We start from the raw sequence: 27,115 nt of genomic DNA, 5'->3' as shown, positions 1-27,115 counted from the left end.
GCCAAGCCTCCAGTCACATTCTTCTATGTTTTTTGTTTCACTTCTGCCTATCCTTGCTTCTGCAGGGGCTGAAATTGTTGCCAAACCTCCCAGGTTTGCGTACTTCCCTCTTTGTACCATCCCAGTTAGAGAATCTTGTCGCATGGCAACACAATGCAAAGCATTCATTTAGTGACACAGAACAGTCCAGCTAAAGGCTATTTCAGCCACAAACGGGTTCATTTCTGTGGAGAAGAGTAGATAGAAAAAAGGGAAAATGTCCGCAGATCCCACAATCCTTCTTTATTTGGAAGAATGGCTTTTAAATGAAGTCAAGCAGTATCTTGTTTTATCATTCATTTATTTAGCAAAGAAAGGAATGAATTCAAATACCCCACACAATGAACACATATTATTCCCTGATATCAAGATGCAGATTTGCTTGTGAACAATTTTAAATGGATCTGTTTTTTTTTACTATTGAAGTCATCTTGTACTGTGCATGGATTTGCGCAGAAGCAATACATTTTGGGCTCAATTCTGTAAACACATTAAAATAAGTAACTTGTTACATATATACCATTGATCTCGGTGTGGTTACTTATGTGATGAGTAAAATTATATCCAAGAGCCTAGCTTATGCCAACCTAGGCATGGAAATTACACTGCAAATTAGAAGCATCTCTCTCTAGGCTCACTGCAGTGTTGGTGGAGACACAAGCCCTCATCAGGATGTACTCTGCCCATCTAAGTCTGTTTTCCTAGATGAGACACAGACAATGCTGGTGGCAGCTACAGTTAAAATTGGCCAGACGCTTCAAGCAGAGCAAGATAAGCTTGGACCAAACTGTTTACAGAATTGATCTCATACAGCAAAGCCATTATGCATACAGTCAACATTAGGAATGTGCTCATGTTGCCCCGATTTTATTAAAACTGGTCCCACATTTAAAGAAGTGAATATATTTATTCCATAATTATGAACAAAAAAATACTGAAGCATTTAATCCTATTAACATTTTACTTACATCTGGGACCTCTTACATTCTTTTCTGGTTTGAACAGCCATATGGTCTGATGCTCTGAGAAATTTCTTCACTAACATAAGTGCTTCAGTAGCTCCTGATTTGTATGCTGGACCGGTATTTTCCCAGAGTCTGGCATGGATCTCAGGTAGAGCTAACTAAATGCACAGTACCCCACACCAGTGTGAGACTTTAATCAGTACTGCTTAATAGCCTGGAAATCAAAGCCATTTAAGCCCCATTCTTTCTTCCCCTCTCTTATAAAATTTCTAATCCTAGTAAAAAAATCTCTCGATTAGTTTTAGCCAAACCACACTGCTTCAATATCAGGTGACTGCAAACAGCTGGAAAAGCTTCTATATAGAGTAACTTAAAAAGGCCATAAAGATCATCAAACTCAAATCAACATCCAAGATATATCTGCAAGCATGGGAGTCAGTTTTCTAAGCAACTGAGGAACATATGCTATGATTCAGAAAAATAAAAAATAAGCACAAAATGTGTACTCAGGCATAGCAGTACTTTGAGTTGGCCAATGAGTGTCTGTACCGTGCAGGATGGGACTGGCAGCCTTGCTTCCTTCTCCCTCCATGCAGCAGTGCTACATGGAAACAACTTTGAGAATTTTCATTTATCTGCCAAACTGTTTGCATTCAGACAGAGAAGCATTTTTAAATTTATGCAATCAGTGTAAGCATGGTTAGTAATAGTAACTAATGGCTTCAGAGGTAATATAATTATTTATCTAAAATAGATCACTTTATCCAAGCAAAAGGATGGAAGATACTTAAGCATGGCATTTGATGAGCAAGAGACTAGATTTTCACTTTCAAAGAAAAAAAACCAATGATTTCAGAACCACATTTTATCCTTGAGAAAATTTGAGAGCTCTATTGGCTTAAACAAGGTTCGCAGGAAATGCCCACTAGTTTGGTTTTTTTTTGACAGAAAAATAAGAGCTTTCAAGAAGAAATAGACATATTTTAATAGGGGACTTGGCAGTGCTAGGTTAACTGTTGGACTTGATCTTGGACATCTTCCAACCTAAACAATTCTATGAAATCTGCTTTTCAGCTTTGTAGCCTATTTTAGAAAAAATGCTAAATAAAGTCAGTTGAAAATTAATGGAGACTGCACTTTGCTTTGCTCCATGTACTAGAAAAAGCTGTACTAAACTACCAGGATAGCTACACAGAATTCAGAAGGTGAAAATACTGATAAAGGCAGTGCATTTGGGGTCCTTTAAAATTACCTAAGACACAAATATCTAAAGGCTTTAAAACTTTTTGTCTCACAACCTAGCTTGACAAGGAGATCTTGCCATCTAGTTTTTCTCATTTAAGTGCTGTCAAATTTCCACGTTTACCCTGCTGCTTCAGATAGAATTTTGAATATATTTCTATTTGTGATATAGAACAACTAAATTTAGGAAGCTAAATCACGAAGAAAAATAACTAAAATAATTACTTTCCTGACATATTGGTATGGGAGCTGCTCAAAGATCTGGAACACCTGAAATACCCCTTTAGGAGAGGGAAGTGTGAGCAGACTGAGCATCTGCTAAATGGACTTCTACCTATGATCATGCAGACTTAACCGAGGGTATTATTAACACCTATATAACACATATCTAACATATGTATTTATTCACAAAAATAATGAAAAATAGATCACTATAAAGTTAGGCACGCCTCAAACTACTCAGGAGTTCGGAAAAAGAAGATAATTTCAGTAATTTTAATTAAAAAAGGTAAAATAAAAATACATAGTTCAAATCTTTTAAAGGTATTGGTCTCAAAACTAATAGTCTAAATATAAAATCCAGAAGTTGGACTAATGTGCTCTTAATACAGGGGCAGAAAGGAACAATGTTGCTCATATGTGTGTATGTACATGTGCTGCTTTTTCTTGGCAGTAGCAACAATATAGGTTTTATTTTATCTTATTTAAATATAAAATTTATCTTTTAGCATGAACACAGTAATTCAAATACCATATTGGTTATGACTTGGAGAGTTTTTCTTCCCTCTATTTCTTGCAAAGAAAATTTTCTCTTACTCACAGCAATCAATTTATTCCTGGAAAACCAAATCTAATGTACAGTAAAAAATCACAAATTATAGAGATCCAGCATTATTATACTTTCTGGAGATGAGGTGGTGTGAAGGCGAGGTGCTTTCATTTAGCTGAGTTAGTAACAGGGAGAACTATTCAGCTGGAAAAAAAATAGGTGGCTGATCTTAATTACTTTCATAGATGGTAAATGTGTGTTCATTTTACTGCATAGCATTTTAAAGACCATTTTGAATTTTTTCATTTTTCTGTAGAACAGATTGGAAGCATAGTGCTACATTCAGATCTATCCCCATTCCAAAATACAGCTCACTGCCATGAGTAGATACAGTATTTACCATTGCTAGAGAAGTGTTTATTGGTATTTTTTATTTTTTTTTTCATATATAGTGGCGAATCATTATAATATATACATGTTTTTCTCTATTTGTCTATCATATCATAACCTAACTAGCAAGGGCTCTAAACAGAATGGTAGCATTTCCACTCTGCTTCTCCTTGCATACCTCCCTAGTATTCTAGCGCGACGGTCTTTGCTTTTAGCAAAAAAATGAAAGTCCAGTCCTTTAATCCTTAATATTCACCTAATTTCTTCTCACTAGCTTCTGAGAATAGCAAATGCTTCCTTGCTACTATAAACTCTGTAAAATCTGACTCAAATCCCTGCAATTTTCTTTTTAGTTATACATATAAAATTTCAGATACAAAAATAAAAATGTCATGAATGTGGGTGAAAAGAGACAAGACAAAGAAAAATGGTACAAAATTTTGTGTTTTCTCATCTACCACTACAAAAGGAATTAAAACTGATAACTTAAAACTTAAATATGTACATCAATGAAATCCAACAAGATCATCACTTGAAACACCATGAGAATGTTCCTCTAGGGGCTGACTGATGCAGGTCAGACACGGCAGCAAGATGAGACAGCCCCTTGCAAATGTATTTATATTCTCTGAGCCAGCTTTGTTTGTCGGATACGTGCATATAAAGTAAAAGCTGCAAAGAAAAAAGCAGACCTATGATTATGCCTACACGCCCCCAAGAGCCAGAGATGGCACACAATACACAGTGCAGCTGTACTGCCCCGTGGCCAGGCTGGTGGCCACAGCCATCAGAGACAAGGGTGTCCCATGGGCACGCACCAGGGAGAGGAAGCCCGTGGAATGCCACAACAAATCCACATGCTGCAGCAAGGCCGGCTCGTTAAAGACACAGAGAAAAACCTCCCAGTGTGCCTCTCCCACCTGCCCTCCTCCCTCGGGCTCCCTTGGGACATGCCCTTCCACACCCTCGCAAAAATTAAACTGAGCAAGGTGAAGGCGTTGTGTGACTGGGCTCGGCTTGCAGCTGCAAAGCACTGACCCCGGAGGTGTCCGGGTTAATTACAAGATTGTATCCCTCGGTACAGCCTTAGTACCTCTCTGCACTCTGAGCAGCTCAACAGCAGCCAGAGTGATGTACAGCCCAGGAAGATCAGCCTACAGAGCCCAGAGCTGCTGCAGAGGATCACTAAACCACCACATTTCTTCTTGTCATCCCCAGCACCTTGTGAGCTCTTTTTGGCAGTGTGAGCTTCAGGAGACTGCACAGAGGGCTAACAGCAAAGCTCCCTTTTTAAACCCCAAGGAAATAAAAGACAATGCCTACAAAGAAAATTAGATTTGCACTCCTGGCCCAGATTTAAGGGGTAACATTATCATTTCTTTTTAAGACTCCGGAATGACTTAGTCACTTGTTAGAGAAATATGAGTGGAAATTTATGAAACTGAGCGAAGCAATGCAATCCTCATGAGTGGTCCAGCAACACTGTGAGGCTACAGCTGCCCCTGACACTGAAGGCCAACCTTGCATTCTGCAAAGAAAACATCATGTCACAAACAGGCGGCTTGGGCTTTTGGCAGCAATGGGATTTGATGGCTTGGATCGTGCTTGAAATGTCTCTGAACTTCATCTCTGAAGCCTCAATCACATGAGCACTTGAGTAGCACAGGCCTTGGGACTGGGGAGTTACAGGAGGCCAGAAAATACACAAGCCCATTAGTATTCATCATAATTATTGAAATCTGTAAAATAGGTATTAGAATAAGTCTTTGCAGTAAGATGTGGATTGAAGTATTTGTTTCTCTCCTCTAGAATCAGGTTGTTTTTGTTGAATGCCTGAGAAGAAAAAGAGAAAAAAAGAAATCAGAAAATGAAAAGGACACAGGAAAGACAACCACTAAGTGCTCTTTCACCAAGGCAGTTTTTGTGGCACATACCTGTGTATAGTAAGCCAGTCAGAAATGCATTGAGAAATACCTGTATATCTACAGAAACTTGGATTTGCAAGAAGTATCTTCTTATGTAATAACATTCCTACAGAAAGTAATTCTACTTCATAAAGCCAGGCATTTCCCCCTATAATATTACAGAACTAATTTTATGATTCTGTGAGTATTTTTAATCATATATATGCAGTCCTTCCTATTAGAATGAGTCATTATCTTTTTACTGAATAAGTATTATTTTCTCTTTACTGTCTTAATTCCCTGATTTTCAAGTGTCAAAAATGTCTGAAGGCCTTAAAGCATAAAACCTGTTTTTTAAAAAAGTAATATGGGTATTTAGAATACTAATTTTCAAAGGAATGGCTTTTTTTGTTTCTGTAGCTATCTAGAGAGATGATGTGGAATATCAAAAAGCTTTAAATTAGGTTCATATTCCACTGCTGACTAAAAGATCCAGACTTTTCTTGCTGTTTTTAATAATTTTCATTAAAATGTCTTTAATTAGAAAGAAAAATGCAGAAATTAAGAACTGGATTATCCAAGTAGGATTTAAGAAAAATCCTCATTTGCAAAAACGCTTTGCAGATGCATGAATAAACTTTGTAATCTGCAGATACTGAACTAGGTATTTTCAAAATGCACATCCGTCCTTAATTTAATGGATCTGAAAAGCAGAGTTATTTTAAAAGGTCACAAAAAGAGAAGAGCAATTTGGGAATAATGATGAAATAGTATGGATATCATTATAGACTCTCAGTACACCTGTACTGCTTTTTCACAGAGTAGTTTGGCTATAAACAGTAGCTGGGGGTCTGACCCAGAATATATTCACCAGGTACATCTCCCATACAGAGACATAGTGCAGGAAGATGAACAGTGCCCTTGAAACTGGATCATCAGAGCCAAAGGAATTTCTTCAGTGGATGCCATGGGAAATGGCTCTATTTACTTCTTGAACAAGCCACTAGGGAACACAATTAGGAAAAAAACCCTACAAAACAACTTGAGTGATTTGCTTTTTTCCCAGCAAAACCTGCTGTATAAATTATACACAGATGCAAAATCCAACTTCCTGCCTAACAGGGATTGACAAGTGAAAGGATCTGCAATTACAATACCTCAAGTGACATCTGCTTTTGTCATTAACAATCAGCACAAGCTGAGCTGAAATGCCACTGCGGAAAAGCAGCAAGGAGAAATGTCGTCTAGGTGCACTGAGTAGCTCCCAGCCCTCTGCTCACCTTGATGGCCTCCACAGAGTCGTATTTGTCCAGTTTGTTGATGTGGTTGGTGATGCTGGTGTTGAGCGGGGCGGGTGACACCGGGTGGATGACGGTGGCGTCGTGGGACTGCTGCTGGTACCGCTGGCAGTAGGTGTAAACAAGCAGGGTGAGAAGGCACCCGAGGATTGAGCTGCTCAATCCCACTGCGATCATGTGGAACATGTTGAACTCTGCGGAGCGGAGAGAAGAAGGCAGTCTTAATTTTGAGGCAGCAGCAGTAAAAGCTTCAGCTTGGGGAAAAATGTAGACAAGTGTTTGATTCAAATAAGGATAAGGGAATTTTCATGTGTTTCCCTGAAACATCTCAATTGCGATAGTTTATTCCTACAGTAATAAATTCATTTTACCTCCCGGAAGGGACCATTATAAGAATCTTAGATACCCATACATCTCTTAAAGTAGAGATCATTGAAAGATGCTTAAATAAGTTCAGAACACAAATAAAAGAAAAATTAATTGCATTCCATATGTTTGAATAGTTCATCAGGGTTTTTTTCAGACTGTGTAACAGAGCCTTGTTATGTGTAAATTATGTATATAGTATACATAAATAGTTTTTTTTCATTCAGTGAACTACAGTATCACCTCCTCTGCTGTTATTACAGTTTTTTCTCTTATACACAGTGACTCGTGGCAGAACTGAAAAAATCCTGATATCACTGAACTCCATTCCTGCGTTCCATAAATGTTTTCCATATCCCTTTTACTGGATGCATATCCCAGAAGCAGCAGCAGATGTTTTTTCCATCTCTGCTTTAATTCTTGCTGGTTATCATTCCTTTTGTATCTTGGCCAGTTTGTTTCCTTCTCCAGCTCTTGGAACTTTTTCTTTATTTAAGAGGGAGTAAGGAAGAAATGGTAGCACTCTAGGGAGAAATGTGAAGTGGTGAGAGATAGACTCCTTGAATCTCAATACACCTTTAAGCAGGGCAGCCAGAGAGTGCAAAGTCAACACCTCAGAGCCCAGCACACTCCTGTCTGCTCTGCCCTTCACAGGCACAATGGCATCAGACCATGGGAAACCCTCTCCACTACGCAAGGATTAAAACTGAGAGGAAGCCCATTGCTGCATGAAACTGTAGGAGGGAACTTAAAGCACAATCATCCCCTGATGTTACTGAACAGAGAAACTAGATCAGATATGGAACCAGAAGGATTAGCTCAAAATAAACAAACTGGACTGCTTTCCATTGTTATTTTGAACAGGAGCTGTGCTTTTTCATTTACTTTAGGGAAGAAATACCACTGAGAAGCTCATATTGGAAATTTCATCTGAGCATGACTGAAAATTTGTTTGTTGTTGCCTAAATGTACAAATTAAGGATTTAAAACTGATTTACTGGTGCTAGTCTTTAAAACATCTCTTAGATATTTTTCACTGTGATACAGAAAAATGGGCCAGCACATGGGTCTCATTTTTTGTAAAATCTAAGGTTTACAAAACCTTTACATGCCTACTGGGTACCTAGAAACACAAACTAATATTTAGGTTACTCAGTTGACTGTGTCAATATATCAATCTATCAGTAAAATATCCTTCTACACCTTTATGAGGGTTTCCCAGTGCTGTAGAACTTGGCAAAATGTTTTCAGAGTACAACTGCTAATTAGCAAAAAAAATCAAATGACATTATCTTGGCTCCTGTAACAAGTTACCATATGTACAAGTACCCTTTCAAAACCTCTGCTTTTTCATTGTCCTTTATTAGGTTAAAAATGCAGCTTATCTGTGCATGGAAGAATACTAGGACTGGCCAGAGCTATTACCATGACGCCACAGACTAAGCGTGATAGCTAAGAAAAAAAAGTTCATTTTCCTTCTTCTTTCTTCTTCTTCTTATTTTTTTTGTGGTTTTAAAAGTTTTTCCTTTCGAGATCTATTTTTCTAGCATCACGACTCTCTAGAATGGAACCTTTTATTCACTTTTCAGTTTTGTCTCTGAAAATGAAGCTGAAAATGAGTCCCAGATAGAGTCTGGGCTATTAAATTTGTTAGTAGGCTGTTTTTCTGTTGTTTTTTTGGAGTCTAAAAGAGGTTTGTGCACTTGTTACCCTGAAAAAGGCGGAGCAACAAATTTACAAATTTTGACCTTCTGATAAGTAGATTATTATAGATATTTCCTTTTGAGTACAAGGGTGACTGCTACACTGACAAAGAAGAAAATAAAAACATCCAATAATGCATGTTCTACTCTCAAAGGTCACCAATGACAGATGGATATTTAATGAGAAATCCTGTAGTAACTACATTTTTCTGTACAAGTAACTACATTTTTCTGTACAAGTGTAAATAATGAGAATGCAGCATTTAGAAGGTAGAATATTACTAACAAGAGAGTGCAAAAGTGAAACAAAATAAAAAAATGGAGAATCAACATTTCAGCATTTAACAGACATCTCGAGCTGCAAAGCTTACCGCCACATCGTTTCTCTTCTATGCTGCTGGATCGTGCCACAGATATTTCTAGAAAGACAAATAAACCACTTAGGCCAAGGAGAAAAAAATATTACAGAGAACTTCTAGTTAGATTAACACAGAAAGAATTTAAAAATTCATTCTATTACATTCACTTCGATTAAACGTAAAAAATATTTTTACTATGTGTTAGAATTAATAGAAAGGACCTATGACATCTTCAGGCTCCTTAGTTTCCCAAGCAAAAGCAACAACTTATTTTTAATTCTTGCTCAAAACATCTCTGGAATAAAAAGGATGAAATGTACGTGGAAAAATTCTTGTGGAGTTTAGGCTTGTGGAGAAAGAGTTGATTTACTGAAGTAAAATTAACTACAGTTTAACTACCTTGCCTTCAAATGTGCTCATTACTTCCAGAAGTCACTTCTAGCACTAATGTGAAAAGTGGGAATTTATACATCTTCAAAAAAGACAATAGCTAATTTTGTAGGTCTCAATAGTAAACTAATTAAATGCAATTCCAGCCTGTATCCTTACCATTTTTACTTTGAAAATACAGGATAAAATCTGAAGGCAAACAAGCTTTTCCTCTCCTTACTTCCAGACCATGGTTTCCATGAAGGGAAGTTCTGCCTTACAAATCAGTCTTTTGAACCTCTCTGAAAGGGTCAAGGATCATTTATATACAAGTGAGGTAGCTGACACCAGATTTCAAAAAAGGAGAATTTTAAGTTTTTTGATAATGTCTTTCCAAGAAAAAAATGAAGTGAGGTAAAAGATACAGAAATGGGCTAGTGCTATGTGCCCAGTTCTTACAACAGAGGAAGGTTGCCACTTCTGCAGGGATTGGTCTTTTCAGCCAAGAGCTAGGGAGGAAACCTCTCAGTTAGAAGACCTGGATGAAAAAAGTGAGCCAAGTGAACCGGAGAAAGCAAGCTTGATTCACTAAGGTGGGAGTAATGGCATGATCTTATATGCTGTGTTACTGGTAATGTGAGGAGGGGCAGCAAACCAGAAGGACAAGAGAAATGGCGGCTTGTTTCAGATTCTGAAAATGCCTTCCTTCCAAAACAAGATGTAGAGCTGATATTGGATTAAGCTGCAGATTCACAGAATGAGGATATTAATAGAGCTTCAAAAGTCTTAGAAAAGGGAAAATACAATGTGGGCATTTTTGCTTTCATACTGACATTTTTCACATTGGTCTTAGAGGAAAATACAATTTGGGAGTTAAAGCATTATGCACCATCCATAAAAACAGAGTTTAACTTTGCTGATGTCTTTGTTACATTGCACTATAGTTTACTGCACAGTCACTCAAAGAAAAGGTTGCAGCACTGAATAAACACAGATACATTTCAAATGATACATTAAAATGTAAATTTTTCTGTCTGTGAAAAGAACCCTAGCTATTTTTAATGTACATAGGGAGAAAGTCAACTGTTAACAGCAGTGCATTGTGACCATCCATACCGTTGTGCGGATTTAAATGACTCCTGCGATTTAAAAACAAAAGTACAGTCATGAGTTTCAACTAATACTATAGAATAATACATAATGTGACTATTCATTAGGTACTTAGCAGTCATGGGAGATAAGGACTGGAGGCAAAACTATTAGTATTTACCTTTCTGAGCAGTTATCTAGGTAAGGGACTGTCTGAAATGATTTCCAGACTTAAAACCACAGCACCCATTTTGCACATGCAATCCACAAAACCCACAGCAACGTTTCTTTAATAATCCTAGTCCCAAAACCACTTAAAATAAAAAGCAAACTATTTCTGCTTGCTGTGCGTACTCATCCTCTGCTGTGAAGTAGAATGGGACAGACCTGCAGAATGCTGTGACAGTGACTAACCAAGGCAGGGACGCTGGGTGCCATGGAACAGATTTTTATGTAGACACCAAGATACATGGTCTCTACACAGTAGACCAACATCCTTGTGCTGACTAAAGGCAAAGCTCTGCTTCAGCTCACGGATCTGCACGGTGCAGTCTGGAACAGTGCTATGCCTCGCTCCTGAAACCTTGAGAGATTTCCCTAATCCTCCAAGGAGCTGGCTGATGTGGTCTCACCTGGTATGAAGTTGGAGTCCACCCCGCAGGCTCGGCTCTCCGTGGCGTTGCCCGTGCACTGGCTGCCCACAGGGAACACAAGGATGCACTGCCGAGTGCGAGTCTGGAGGCCAGACGAGTCGCAGTCAGACCACTCGGACCACTCGGACCAGCTGTCTGCAACAGGCAGAGAGGGACACACATGCAGGCACTGGGATTAAAGAGTTCAAGTGCCCTGAGCCAGAGAGAAATAGCTTGTATTTCTGAGTTAGGACAGAAAGCTTCCTCCCCAGCCACCACCATCTAGCAGCTCCTTCATTCTGATAAAACAAAGGCAGTTTGGCTTTGGTAGAAGTCTCTGAAATGTGGGTGTGATGGTAAATTTGCCACAGACATCTCATGGTTTTGGCATCTGCCATGGCCTTTGTGTGTGGAAGTGAGAAGCTGGAGGATTCTGTGGGGGTGACTGAAAGAGTGATAGCTGTGGAATTAATTCCAGTCTAGGTCATTAAGGTGAACAAATGCACTGCATTTTTTTATGTACCTGACCAGTAGCAATTAGAACTATAAGAGTATTCCATTCTGAAACAGGATGTGTATTTAACCCCAAAACAGAAGCATCTTTAAGATTTTTTTAAAGTTTTCTTTTTTAGCTTTTCCTATTTCAGGTTCATTTCTTGGCTGTAGATTCTCATCTTCTCTTCCCCATTCAGTTTGTCACCTTCTATTTATTTTCTATATTTCTTCCTCTCCTCATGTAGCTTTGATTAAGATATTTTTATTTCATGCCTGTGTGATCTCAGATACTTTCCTTAAATGAAGTGAATTGATCTCATTCCCATGAGGTGGTGTGAGTTTACTGCACTCAGCATTCTTACAACCCAAGGCCAAGCCTTGCCTTCATAGGACTCTTCTGAGTTTGGCAAATGTAGGAAAGACAGAGCTCAGGTAAACTTCCTTTCTTCTGTCAGCCTTCCCACAGAGATAGGCTTTATGGTTTTGACATAGAATAAATAGAGTCCTACTATTCCAAACCAAACTTGTTTCTGCTTCAAAATTTTAAGTGATTTTATGCCAATATGAAGCAAATTTAAAAAATCTCATTTTGGCTCAAATTAAAAACTGTGTATTTTCTTATTTTGATTCAAGTTAGATTGAAAAACATTACAATTAGTGAATTAGTGAAGCTTTTCTACACTGTTAAGCAGATGGAAAGCCAAGGAAGTTTTACAGTCTTTGGGGCCCCTTGCAATATCTTGTATAATTCCAGAATACAAGGATCACATTTCTTATTACTTTCCCCTTGTTCACACAGGAAAGAAGTTGAAACTCTCAGTCATCTAAAATATAACAGACTGCAGCAGAAATACTTGAGACTGCAGTCTTGAAAAATGTCAAGCAATAGCTGTTGTTTATTAAATAGATTTACCTAGGAGGTCAGGTAGGAACTAGGATATTGATAGTTAATGAACCATTAGTAACTGTCTTGATGAGGCCTTCTTTGAACAACAGGACAAATATCTTGATACAATCAGCTTGTAAGATCTTGTTATTGTGAGCAGCAGAAATACTCAGCTCTGTCCTTTGGCTTTTCTGTTCCCTGTGAAAGGTTCTGGGAGGGGCTCATTTGCAGAGTGGGTACCAGGAGCACAGAGGCAGATGCCAAAATGTAGTTCAATCCTAATTCAGGGGGGTAGAGGAGCTGAGGTGGGAGTCAAGCAAATGGACTGGCTTCTTTCTGCTTTCCTGCTTAGTGTGGCACATCCAGGGGCTGCTGTTATCACCTCCAGTGCCAGCTGCTAGATTTAAGTAAAATAAGTATATGGATCTTTACCCTAAATATTTAGTAACAATAAAGCCCTGCTCATTCAAGCTCAAAGGAATGTTGCCCATTACAAATCTTAGCCCTGTTCTCACTGTTGCCAGAGAGCATGCTTAAGCCAGAGCCAAGATTTTTGTCCAGTCCTGGTATAATTGGGATATATGCAGCAGGAGCCAAAATAGTTGTGGGAATCCTAAATGCATCTTGTTGGCTGGTGCACTCTGCAGCCCCATCTTGTCCAATGTGTTTTTGGCCTGTCAGATCCTTTGCTGAAGGAGCTACATCCCATGATGAAATAGGAACATCAGAGTACACAGGGATCATGCTAAGTCATAAATGAGTGATTGGGCAAGGTTACTGTTCTGTCCTGCTCCTTAGGAGACCCATAAAGAAACTGAGTCCTGCAGTGCATCAGACACTACAGGACAGGTAGTCTGGGTCTGGTGCTGAGCTGATCAGCTTCATCTGGCACACAGAATCAGAGGAGGAGAGAGAGGGAGGACATCAGTGCAAGCATGAAACAGAGGGTCACCCCTGCAATGGTGGGTCCTCACACCAAACCTGTGGTTTGAAGAGGTAGTTGGGAGCTCAGAGAGCTGCAGAGGAGTAAAACACCTGAGACTAACAGATGCATGACTTCAAATTGTCAGATGTGCCATCCCTGGCAAGGTGATCCCACAGCTTTTGCATTATTTTGTACTGACTCGGCTATCTTGCCTCATTCCTTTGATATCTTCAAAGTATCTGAGGCTCTCTTGCACCTCAGTCAGGCTCCTGAACTTGCTCCTCAGTTCTGTGCACAAGTCATGAGAATGTAAAAGAGAAGGTCAACTGGAGAGGTGTTTAACCTGCTGAACTGCTTTTCACCTCTAACATGGCAAGGCTTAATCATGACATGTCACATCTTCTTCCTACAGACTCTTGGCTGGCCTTTGACGCCAGGTTAAGATAAAGCAATTCCTAAGAGATCCCTTGGTGAAGGCAGCACTGCACTAAGATCAGATTAATCAATGTAACATTTAAATCTCTTTCATGCAGTATTACACCACCATTTCTAAATGCTCAGTTGCTTTGTCCATTGTTTGTATGTGCAAGTTACCAATCCAAGGACAGAAAGTATTTTCACCTCTTAGCAAAGCAGTAAATACTTAAGGCATAAAATACTGTTTTATACAACATATTGCAGACACATTGCAATGGGTTACACTTACTGATAATCAGCCACTATTGATCAATACTGCAGTGCTTCCTTTCATATTGCTGTGATTGCATTTGAGTAAATTAAAATAAAAACTACAAACTCAGTGATAGAGCTTTTGAAAGGAAAGATGAAAAACTGATGTGTTTTACAGACACAAGCCTGTTACTTTTTTTTAAGTGCATACTTGAATACTTTCAGTTGGATTTTCCATTAAATCTCTACATCCTCAACAAATCCTTAGTATCAGGATTCCAGAAAGTTTCATTTGCTGCTAGTTTTGTTTGGAAAAAGAAAAGGAGTATTTCAAATGCCAAAAAATCTTCGCTTTTTTCACAACTTAAGAACTGTTATAAATCATTTCCATTTTTTGCATATTCATTTCTGTGCTGGATGGTTGTTCTTAGATTCCAAGTGTCATTGCTATTCTCTTACACTGAGCATGTCACTCAAGCAGTGAATGTCAGCAATGGTGTTTTCAGATCTGCACAAGGACAAACCACTCTTTCCCGGGTCCTTACCCCAAGAAAATGGCTCTGCAGGTGTTCAAGTATCTGTCCAACTTGATCTATGAAGCACTGTGGTTATTTTTGACCCATACCCATGTGAAATAAGAGCAGTAAAAAGCAGTTGTGAAATCTATATTGTAAACATGAGGCAAGGGCCATTCTCACAGCTAGTGGATGACTGCTGTTTCAAAAACCTACGGCAAATTTTCAGTGAGATTGAAGTATCAATAAAACATTACAGAATGTGAAAAATACATTTTAAGCTTCTGAAATGTTATTGTTTTATATGAGTTTCCACTTTCTTGAACTAAGATGAATGAAACCAACCTCCTCCTGAATTCTGCATCTGCTCCAAAATTTGGGTCACAAGCAGGTCAAGATGAGATGAAGGCATTATTTATGAATGTTTGCAAACTGTCATTTATAGGAGAATGGTGGTTGAAAATAAATGCACAACAAGAGAAATAGCTGCAATACTAGCACAATGAGCACTCCAGCTCTGACCTTTCAAAGATGCCTTAAAGGATTTCAAGGCAGCTGTGAGACTTCTGCATACAAATGTACAATATTTGTCTCAAAAAATCAAATAATCAACTGATTTCTATGCTTGGCCTTTTTTTTAAAACCCAATTGGAGTTTTTTTTAAAACCAATCTGCTTTAATTTTGACAAAGTAGGTACTTTTATTCTGCTGGAAGATATGTAGTGCCTAGAGAAGGAAAGAATCGTAAGAAGTAATATGATGCAGTCAAAGTCTGCCATACAAGGGCTTTGCCTTCACTTGCATGAGCAGAAAACTTTTGCTATAAAGTCTAGTAGCTCTAAGTGAAACAAGTAATACAGTGTGGCATCAGAGCTCCTTCTTTTCTTTTGCTGTTGCCTGTAATCCTCTAATCAGCAATAAATGAAAGTTATTTTAATAACAATAACAATAAATGAAAGTGATTTTAATCTCAATTTCTCACTTAAATTTAAATTTAAAAAATTAGTTTCCTTTAAGATGAGTCAAAAGGCAGAGTCAAAGTTACAGAAATAGACATGATCCATAATATCATACAACTAGCAGGAGTGCTGAGACATTTCATCTACTAAGCACTCCATAGTCATTTAAAAAGATCAGGTCTTTGTTCCTTAATATTAAAAGTTGAAGAAGGAGTTTTACAAAGACCATGAAAGTTTTCTTTGTGTTTTATATAAAAACAGGGCAAATATTATCTACTTAAAAGACCTGATATCACCTGATGCGATGACACATGTTGAATATTAACCTTAGGAATTTGCTTGCTGTGAATGTTCGGTGTTGTAACAAAAGCACTTCTTTGTGATATTTTTACTAAAAGTCTCATTTTAATGGGATGAGGTCCACTTCAAATATTATACAATTTTACTTAATCCAGATTCAGATATAGCAACATAGATTTTAATTTTTAAAGAGAGGGGAAGGAGGTAGTCTCCTGTAGAATGTATTCTGCTAGTACTTGATTTACTGCAGCATTGTAGCATGTAAGGGCTGATTGTGCACTTAATAAGGGAGAGAAATTATTTGTTCCTGAATAATAGATCAAGGACAATATGTTGCCTGAGTGGGAATGCCTTATTCTGTGGCACACAAAACCAAAGATGGATGGGTACCTGGACATGGCTGTGTGTTGCAGAGTGCTTCCTCCGTGTGCAGGCCAAGGCAGATGTCCCCTCCGTAGGCTGGGGCTGGGTTTGTGCACGAGCGGGTTCTCATGTAATGCCCTCCTCCACACGTGGCTGAGCACTTTGACCAGGACGACCAGCACGACCAGCCTCCATCCACTGAAAAGACAAAGAATACTGTATTTTTCCAAGCTGATGCGAGACATGACATAATCCAGCTCATCTTTGTCATATTCTGTGGATCTCATTCATGGCCTACTGAACTTATTGGATATTTTTAGCTGTCACTGAACATAGTTCCCACAAATTTAATCACAATGCAATTTAATTTAAAAAGGCCCTGGTATGCTGGAAAAGTCTAACAAAATTACCCATACATAAAAGACACTTTTAGGGGGTATCATAATATCTTTAAGGGCAAAAATCTTGATTTTTCTTTTCTCAGTTTTGAGGAAACAAAATACCAAAGCTTGTTTAGCAGAAACAACGTAAACTCAGAATAGTTTTTTGTTGATACAAATAAAACCTAGCGAAATAATAGCAACAGAAGGATGGAGGAATTCAGAATTTGTTTCTCAACACAGGTGGATTGCCTTAACCCTACAACCCATTTCAAATGACCTAACACAGTTGTAGGATTTGATGGGCCAATATAATCTTACAGTCTTAACACAGCTCTACCACAGATGTCAGAAGTAGAACAATGGCAGAAGCTTAAGAAAGCAACACACATTGACAAAAAGGAGTTGCCATTTAAAGTTTCCAAAACAAGATTTTGAAGAATAAATATTATCATTTACCTTCTCCTCCCCACCTTCTTTTGTGTTTACTTATTCAAGTATGTCAAACTATTCTCCAGTCAAGTTTTTACAACATTCTTCTGAAATGTAGCCTGGATTTCATGGGAGACTCATTTGTCATATGGTTTATGACACATGGCCACTAGACAAGATTTAAATGAAAGTTCATTTCATTGCCTGCACCAGTCTGGCTCCTTTGAGCCCCTCTTCTTAAAGCTACTGCTTCAGGATGTGTTTCAGGTATTTAGAGCCACATTGCAGCCCGTCTGCCAAAGACTTCGTATGTGTAGCCACGTGACAAAGTCAGATGTACCTCTCCCAGGGAAGTAGTATTTTCTTCATTCATCTTCTTACAAAAACCTAAACTTTCAAAATTTTCATATCCTACAAAAAAGATTAATTTCTTTTCAAACCGTTTTTTAAAGCATCACCATTTGAATTCTTACAGAAGTAAGTTGTTTACCATGTCTTTTTGATCTTCTCTGTTCAATTAATGATAGTTTCAATTTCAATGGATAGTTTCTACTGGTTTACTGAAATGTTATTCCGTTATTATCTCTTACCATAAAAAAAAGGTTACAAATCTTAAAAAAATTAGCTTACAGTGAAAATATCTATTTGGTATTTGCATTTAAATTCTCTCTTAGATGGAGATATAGAACATTTTAAAAAAATACTCCTTTTGGCTTCGCAGGATTGCACATCACAAATGCACTTGGTGAGCTGAGTAAAATGATTTCTATGTAAAGTCTTCAACAGTGAGAAAATGAGCTAGGAGAATTTTGATATTAAAAGCTATATATGCATTTTAAATGTAATTTCAGATAGAATACAGCTTCAGGTTCTCAACTGATAATCAAACAGATAATTCCTTATTGCATACCAAAGACTACTTACTAATCCTGTAACTGAAGTTGTTGAATATACTGCATTTTATTCCCAGCATTGTTTATTTGCAACATCATCCTAAACATCAAGAAAGCATGGACTTGGAACTTCCTTTCTAAAAAGTGTAGTCATGAAAACTCTTGCAACTAATTTATCTGGATTCTGAAGTTTGATTTGACAGACAGGATTTCCATAATCTGGTACTATATTCTAAGTATGCAATTTAAATGAATTATTTCCATTATTAAGGAATTCAATGATTGCTACATCATACAACAAATCATCATGCATGAGAGAGTTTCATACCACCTATCATAAATAAATACTGTATCTTGGTAGAGTATCTGACTTGTTCTCTTACTTATATTTTTCTTATTCATACTTTTCACTGGAAAACAAATATGTCTTTTTGCCTGAGATAACTCTATTAATGCAGTATTATGCAAACTCATATCAAAGAAAGCCATAGGTTATTTGTCTTCAGTGCAGATGAAATATTCTGTGCAATTTTATAACAATTTCAAGACACAGCATCTTTTATTCAGAACTTGCCTTGTTTCTCTGTTTTTTTAAATTACGCCAAATAAAAGCAGAAGCTGTTACCCGAGCTATTTATTTCATATGACATAAAGGTTTTACCTTGCTAGATACTCTCTTTTTTGTTCTTTTTTTTTTTAAATACGATCTTTGACTAGCTCAAATGAATGATCAGAGGCAAGTCTGCTGCAGCATACAGACCTTCATGAAACAGAATTGATTCTGCCTGAGATTAACTATACAGAACATAAATTGTCTGCAAATATTGCCAGTGCATTGTTTGCTTTAATGGAGACAGTGACCCCCAACACTTCCCTACTTATTTTTCAATGGACCAGAGTGAGAATTACAAATGCTCCTGCATTTGAAATTACCATCGATCTACAGGTGGCCGAGAAGGCAGAGACCGATGTGACACCCAGGAACGTCACCATGTTCCACTACTGCAGTGATCATGGCTGTACTATTGGGCTTCAGATGTAGTGGGAGAAGTGGGTCTGGGGAAGGTGGCATGGCAGAAATATAACAGACAGTGTTAGATTTGATCCTAGTTGAGCTGGACAGTGCAATTATATCTGGTTTTGGTTTTTGTTAGTAACTATTTACTGACAGGCTGCCTCTAAGCTTTCAAGGACTATTGTAACTACCTCTTTTATCTGTCCCCAGAACTTTTTCTTTTCAGCAATAGAGGATAATAAGGCATCATCATGGTTAAATAAGATCAAAGGAGTGGGTATTTACTGCTTGAGTTTTTACAAGACCTAAATAGAGCTCTGTGGTTTCTTTCATCTTTCTTTAAGTTGCTTAGCAACACAGCACCATCTGGGATTTTTTTTCCCTTTTTTTCCTTTTGTCATGGAGCCCTTAATGTTATTTCTGCCTCTTATAGGAGGAAAAATACACAGCAGCAAGGAAAGTTCCAGTCACTACAGTTTCTTTACATAACCATTTTGTAGAGATGTTGGACAAAAGAAAGTCATTAAAGTAGTTGCACAATGAAAGATTTAGAGAGTCTTTACATTTTCTGACAATTGCTGAGGTTGGTCCCTTTACGAAGAAGGTAATTTTTAGCTAGGAGTGCGCTATCAAACAGTTCACTTTCCTTTAGAGCAAAGCAAACAACTTTTTGCCTGCTGGTTGTTGCTGAGGTTAATAAGTATTTCTTCACTGCAATGAAAAAAACCCCACACCATAGGGAAGAGGATGTGCCAGGAAGAAACCGTGTACAGAAATGGGATCTCCTGAGGACACAACAAAACATCCACACAACTGGATAATTTCCAACAGACAATAAAGTAAACTGGATAAACTTGTAGAAGTTTGGGTTTTACAAGGAAGTCTGGGCAGACACACTGATCTCACCTGCTTTCATGGGAACACAGACAGAATTGCAGGCTCCTTTATAAGCTGTCTGCATGCTGGGCAGCCTACTGCTCCCTTCCAGACACCTGGGGACTATCCCATTCCACACCACTTAGTCTACTGCTTTTTCCCAGTCCTGTGGGATACTACTGCATGATTCAGGGTGGGAAAGGAGCAATTTTTACATCATAGTTTACAAAGGCAAAGTCTTATTTCTGTGATACCTTTTAGTCATAAAAGCAATGCTGGATGAAACAGTCAAAATAGTTCAATGCAGAAACACAAGGTAAACAAATGGTTCTAAGAAAAGAACAATAACAAAATCTAAGGGTCTACTTGGATTTAAACCTGTAACTGAGACTTTTAAATCAGAAAACCAACTGCTGTTTCAAAGATCAGCTAATCCCTCTTCTTGCTGGCTACAGAAGCAGCCCAGATCAGTGCACGTTATGAGGGGCTTCAGCTTCCATTTACTGGAGTAATTTTTTTTCCTTCTGATTTATGAAGCTACTGCAGGATAAATTCTATTCTTTTAAATACATTCTTGTTTTCTTGTGGCCAAGTGTGAGTTCAAAGAAAAAATAATCGGAGGAAATGAAAACAATAAAGAAGAAGAAGAAAAAAAAACCCAATAAAAAGCAACTGGCTTTAGGGGATGCATAAATAACTTTAATAGTCTTTCAGGGATTTTTGTATATCTGAAACTCATTATTGTTATTAGCAAGTTTAGTGACATTTGAATTTATTCAGATCTTCTCAGCTAAAAAGTCACAACTGAACTAAACTAGAACTACTATAATAAAAATCTGAAATTAGTAAAATCGCAAAATATTTTCATGAAGTATCAGAATTTCAAATCTAAGAAATTTCCTTAGATTTGAAATGTCCTTTCCCTCTGATCCTCCACCATGCCCTGAGGAGAAGAGAGAACAGGAACTCCTGTAGCTCATGCTACTCAGTGGCACTCACACAGCTCTGCTTTAAATGTCCCATTAAGGCACATCCCCATGTCCCTATGCAAAGGAATATAAGAGAAGGCAGTAAGAAACAAAAAAAAACACAAATGAAGAAAAGTTGTCTTTTTCTACAGAGATAACTGAAGAGATGTGCAATACTATGAACTAGGACAGTGTTCTTAAGGTCCTTTAGGTTGTATCATTGTCAGGCAAACAGATCTTATAGTCAGCAAATTCCTGTAATTTTTGTAGATTTGCAGAATTTATCATTCAAACAACACTTCTCTTCATCATCTATTTCTCTTCATAATGTAAATATCTTGCAAATTCCCCAAGGACAACAAAATCTTGATATGACTGATTTTAGATTCATTATTGACTGCAGATTAGTAACTCTAAGAAAACAGAAATGTCAGTGAGCATTCACAGTTATTGAGCCTGTTCAGTTCAGTTCTTGCCAGCTTAATGCTATTCACATCTCTGAGACATAAAAAAAGAGCTGAGGCACAGGTTCAAAGCATAATTCGCTAGTGCAAAACAATTGTTCAAACTCTCCTGCCCCTCAAAGTAGCTTACCCAGATGGAAACAGTACTTTATGAACATGCCTTTACACTACTCTGGCTCACAAACTACTTCTGCAGCTGATTTGAGAGAGTGATAGTTAGTTGAAGACAGAATTATATGAGGGATCATTCTAAAACTTGAACAATACAGTAAAAACATCTTCCAGGACCTGGGTACAATTTCTGGCAATTTTCTGGCACTGTTCAATTTACTATTATATATTCAGCCTTCAAATACTGTGAGCAAAAGCCCCAGTGACTGCTACCAATCTGCCCATCAGTGGACCATTCACTACTGCAGAAACAATTTCAGTTGCTCCCCTGCAGGCCTAAAAAAGGTTTAATAGAACTTGCTGAAGGCCGAGTCTAGATCACTTCAGTAATTTTTTGAAGTTCTGGGATCCTGCATTTAACTATCAATTTCTGTTTATTAATATATTAATAAGTATATTTAAGATGATGCAAGGGTTGCAAGACAGTTACCAGACAAGACAGCCTTGTACACTTTGATTGCTTCATGGGCTTTTTCACTGTGTTAGTCCTTCAGAGCACTTAGTATCTCTCAGGATGACACTGAGCCCAGATTAATTCATTGAGAAGCATTAAGCCCTACTGACTTTCAGCATGACTTAAAACACTGCTCAGTGATATTTCCCTATCACTCCCCTTTGTCAGCACTTTACATCATGAGAGGTTGATCCTGCCAATAAGCAGAAGTGGAAGCAAAGCAGAATTGAGCTTGCAGTGGCAGGAAGGGTGCTCTACGGCTTCCATCACACCTCAGCCAGAATATTTCTGGAAGTGTAATGACTGGGATGGATTGTTTCTAAAGGGTTCTGTGCCAGAAGGGAGCAGATGAAGCTATCCTTACCCTGGAAGAGCTCAGGAAAATCTTAGCATCAAATTCTTTATTGCAATTTTAATTCTAGTACTATGGAAAATACTTTCAGGTCAAGGTCAGAACAAAATGCACTCACATTCCTTAGCCTTTCTGTCTCTTCAATTAAAAATTAAGAGAATTCAAATTTATTGGTGGGCTTCTCCAGTAAGAATTTATTTCCTTCCTACAATGTCTAATGTATGGGTAAGCCTTATTCTGCAATAATATTTTACTCCGCCATGTCTCAAAAAATCAATTACATCTAGTGCTTGCAAAATTTTCCTTTCAGATTTATCTGAGATCTGATCTACTCTCCTATGTTTTTTCTTAATTACTAGCAAACAGTAATTCTGTGGCTGAGGAACTTTGTGATTCCTTGTTACAGGCTATGATACATCTAAATACTTCATTCTCTACATCTTTATTCAAATTTGCTTTGCACTGAAAAGAAAAATAAAACTTGTCTCTAAATAAAATTATTAGATAGATTAGGGCACTGCTTCTCTCTTCAGAAAGGCCCACCACACTTTACATCAACTGATCTTTTAAAATATTTTCAAATTCAAAGCGCAGTTTTAACTTCTGCTTTAAAATTATGTTTTTTACTCCAGGATATTGTCTATCTCATAAACAACTAGGGCCTCTACAACAAAGTTATTAGGTGTGTTTTACTGGTTAAAAAAAATTCTTTCAGAAAATGAACTAGCAGTGAATAGCTGCAGAGCTTAATAAAAATACCACTTCTGAAAACTTTTGACTAATTTAAACTTTAAAAAACTCCCCAAAAATTCAAGACAGCATTTAATTTGAAAACCAACAGCAAGGGCTGAATAATAAATCTCGTCTAGTATTATAGACAATCTGTGTCCATTTAATGAATGCATTTCAGTTACTATGGTATGGTGATACAATCAGGATCTCAGAGCTTGTGAGCAGAGCTGGTACCTTGCACCACACCACTCACGTGCTTCAGAGGAGGCTGAGGGCAGTGTCCCATGGGGAGACTCCCTTTGCAAGGGAAGCAGGAGCCAGTGAGGAGTTGCTATGTTTTAGGTTGCTTCACCTACTACATACATCCCTGGGAAGGTTTGCACACGTTGGTACAATGGTCTTCTAAATCTTTGATTTAATGAATTACTGCCAAACTACTTGAACAGTGCAGTTACATGAAACAGAATCATTTATCATGTTATTATCCCAGAAAAGCAAGGCATCATGATTCCAGTCTGGGCACTAATGAATCAGATCATGCACTAGGGCTATGCCCACATGGAGAAGACTTGGACCACAATTTCCTAATTCTCTGAAAAAATTCTGGCTCTCTGTTGGTTCCCTTCCACTTCTCTCCAATAGAGCTTAGTGTAGAAAACGTGGACACCCTTCACTAGTCATGCCTCATGCCTCAGAAAGAAGCTTCACCTCTTCCCTTGATCTCCTTAGATGTTCACGCTCACAGCCAGAGAAACTAGAAAATGAGCAACTGTAGCTACATTTCTCCTTGGATACAGCAAGAAAATTGCAGCAGAAAGCACTGGCTGATTATGCCCAAGTGCCTCTTCTAAAACTTCAATGGCTCAATGGGTGGTTCCCCAGATCAAAACAGGGATCCTCAATAGAAATTCCCCATGGATATGCCCCACCAGAAGCAGAGCTGGGAGCTTGAGTGCCTCAGGGCATTCAAGTTTTCCAACAATCCTACCGTTCCTGTTAGCAATAAAACTGCAGAGAAATTTGCTTTCAGCGAACAGCCAGAATATTCACGGAGCTGCTGGGTTTGTAGGCTGTGTGCCAAAACATATTGCTCAGGTTCAATTCAAGATGGAAACATGTTTTTCAAGGAACTGTGTCTTCCTGAGAGGGAAGTGTTTTGTGCACAGATCTTTGGCTTAAGTTCTGATGCAAGGAATGGACAGTGACTGTTAGAGGGATTTAAAAGCTTAGGGAAAGATTTTTTCAATCTGCAAAAGACTGGAAAAAAATTATTTTAAAAATTATTAAAAAATATTATTAAAAAATATGTATCTAATGTATCCATTATCTCAGGAATACAGTTTTAATTTGAAACCATATATGTATATGCTAATACTCATATATGCTTTAAAATAGAGGTACACATACATAGTATATATATTGCCATAGAATTTCTTCAGGTCTGCACTTGAATAAATGACAAAATCTTCAAGTCTTCAATAAGAAAATATGAAGCACTGCTATGCATAATTAATACAATTAAAGATGTATGAAAGCTTATTTCTAAATTTATTTGTTGCTGCTGGAAAGAACTGAGTCACTCAGTCTTCTTTCTTCCTCTCTATTGTTTCTTACCTTGTACTTTCTCTTCCTAAACCAACAGCACCTTCTTTTCTTCATGTGTTCTCCTATATCTTTCCCCTTTCTTTTCCCACAAAGCCTCTGCAAAGCTCAAAAGCCTTTCAGTTTGAATGTTTGTTTTATGAAGGGTGAGATGTGACTGAAACCAGGATTTTTTTTTCCCCTGGTTGGAGATGGAACAATGATTTTTAATCCAAAGTAGTTTCTTGTAAACATATATTCTACTTGTAATCCCTTTCATAGAATAATAAAACAGCTTTAAGTTAAGGAGAAACTCAAGATTCCAAGAACAATCTTTATAGACTGCTTGAATAACCATCTAATTCGGTGATTAGTTGTGAACCTTATTTGCTGGCAACTCTACACTTAAAAGCTAACACAGATTTAATGCCAGCAACCACTGTGATGAAAATAATATTTTAGTTTAAATAAAGACTAGGCCAGATTTCATGTCTTGCCAGAATTCTTATGTCTTTTATTTTCCTATAAGTTTACATATTATATTTTTAGAGTCAGTCTCACAAGTGAAAAAAGATATAGCTATTAATACTCTTGATGATAAATTTATTGACATAACATAGGAATATTACCCAAATCCACTCACATTATAAAGGTAAATTTGAGCTGTAATTGATTCAAGAACCAAAACAAACCCAAAACTCACCAACTGAAATACGAAAAAAAACCAAAACCAAACCAAATACAGAAGATATAAATTTGAGGATGAGCTATTTTGTTTTAACTTCTTCCATTTCATTTGAAACTTACCTGGGCAAGGCAAGATGTTGCATTCCTGGTACTCCAGAGATGGTCCAAGGCAAGGAAGTCCCCCATACTTGGGCTCAGGATTGCTGCAGACCCGTTTGCGATTCCGGATACCTCTGCTGCAGTCACGACTGCACTGAGACCACGGAGACCAGGGTGACCAGGCACCATTGATGGTATGAGCAGAGTATCTTCCAGAACGCAGGAAGTCCCCTGACAATCCTAATAAGAAAAGGGTCAAAAAAGTAATACTGAATTAAAATGGTGTCTCATCCCAAAACAACCTTTTCCTCTTCAAATGTACTCCTAGGCTTCTAATAGTAAATAATATGAAGAAAAGGGTCCTGTCCTTTAGCCTCACAATCCAAACCCTAGTTTCATCTTAAGAATCTTTTCTTCAACAGAAATTTCACAATCACTTACACAGAACTCAAGTGAAGAGTTGGATCCAACACTTCCGTTAAAGCTTCATGGCCGCAATGACTGAACTAGACAATTTACTCCACCAAAGAATGATAAAAATTATCTCTTTCTTGCACAGGAATTACCATCAGAAAATCTCCAAATATATTACATAGATATAATTGCCTCTGTTTCACAGGAAGAAGGTGACAAAGGAGACAGGCTTGAGCTTCCTGTGACCACTCATCGAGCCAGCTCCCCTGGTCCTCCTGCAGGGCTCTGCTTACTTAATCCACCCAGCCTCCACTGCTGCTGGCTGTGCACAGAGGCTCGTGGGTATCCCATGCATATTCAGACTTTAGATAGTGTCCACTAATAATTCCACAAAGTCTAGCAAAACTACCCTTTTGTGAAAAGCAATGTTTTGCCAATTTAAAAATCAGTTTATTTTCCACTGAGTTGAAGTGTTCTAAGCCACATATCAGCTATGAAAATCAGCTATGGTATCAGCTATGAAAATTCCTTTTTTAAATAATAATTTTTCATTTTCTAAGTAAGTTTAGTACAGAGAAAAGGCATTAGATTAAACAGCAATGGATGAAGTCTTTTACTTATCAGTGAGAAGGGACACACTGATCTTATACACAGCATCCAACCAACAGATCTGGATATATCCCTGGGTGAAGTTCTAATAATCTGCAGTTCATTTGAGTATCTCTGTCACTTTGGGGCTTGATCCTGCAGGTGAAAAGACTCCCTCAACTGTACTAAGCACAATCCTGAAATCACTCTTGAGTTGTAGCTTTTCCTGTAAGCATCATTACTAAGCATCTCCACCAACACTGCTGGGACTTCCTACTGTTGCCAAAGCAGTTCACCTTTCCCAGTGGAAACTCTAAGATTGATGGACCAATAACTGCAGCTTTTATTACAAGTACTTCCTAAAGTAGCTTTGATGAGAGAAGGTCCTGTGAATGGTACTTCAGCCAGCAGAGAATGTGGCAGGCTCTCTATGCTAGAGCTTCAGTATTGACAACATAAGTACAGATGAATTACATCCACAGTGGAGAAATGCAGGGGGATTGTTGGCAGCTCTCACTGCAGCACAGATATCTATTCTTAAGGAATTGTTCTGTGCCCTACCCACAGGCATAAGTATTGTGGAAATATGAAATGGAGATGAAGAATCAGAAGATTTACTGAACGATGCCATGAAAACAGACAGAAATAATACAGTGAGGAGTCTGCCCAACAGCAGTCCTGCACTGAACAGGATCAGCCTTCTGCATAACCATGATGGAGGAGCCTCTTATTTGCAGTGTCCACCCTATTTCTATCCATGCTTATGGCATTA

General features: G+C 38.0%; 1 protein-coding gene across 4 annotated transcripts in view; it reads right to left on the bottom strand.

Annotated features, from left to right (window-relative positions):
* Positions 1–326: 326 nt before the first annotated feature.
* The window catches only part of SEMA5A (semaphorin 5A), a 314,285-nt gene continuing 287,496 nt past the window's right edge, over positions 327–27,115 (bottom strand). For all 4 annotated transcript variants that reach the window (XM_058024733.1, XM_058024748.1, XM_058024741.1 and 1 more), the window contains 6 exons: positions 25,363–25,581; positions 16,265–16,435; positions 11,126–11,281; positions 9,048–9,095; positions 6,590–6,801; positions 327–5,238 (listed from right to left, as the gene is read on the bottom strand). In XM_058024733.1, coding sequence (XP_057880716.1) covers positions 5,119–5,238; positions 6,590–6,801; positions 9,048–9,095; positions 11,126–11,281; positions 16,265–16,435; positions 25,363–25,581 — 926 coding nt within the window. In that variant the 3' untranslated portion in view covers positions 327–5,118. The remainder of the gene's footprint in view (positions 5,239–6,589; positions 6,802–9,047; positions 9,096–11,125; positions 11,282–16,264; positions 16,436–25,362; positions 25,582–27,115) is intronic.

The sequence above is a fragment of the Melospiza georgiana genome, chromosome 1, assembly GCF_028018845.1.
Source record: "Melospiza georgiana isolate bMelGeo1 chromosome 1, bMelGeo1.pri, whole genome shotgun sequence".
Classification (NCBI taxonomy): domain Eukaryota; kingdom Metazoa; phylum Chordata; class Aves; order Passeriformes; family Passerellidae; genus Melospiza; species Melospiza georgiana.
Note: the sequence above shows the minus strand (reverse complement) of the source record. Positions and strands in the feature narration are given on the sequence as shown.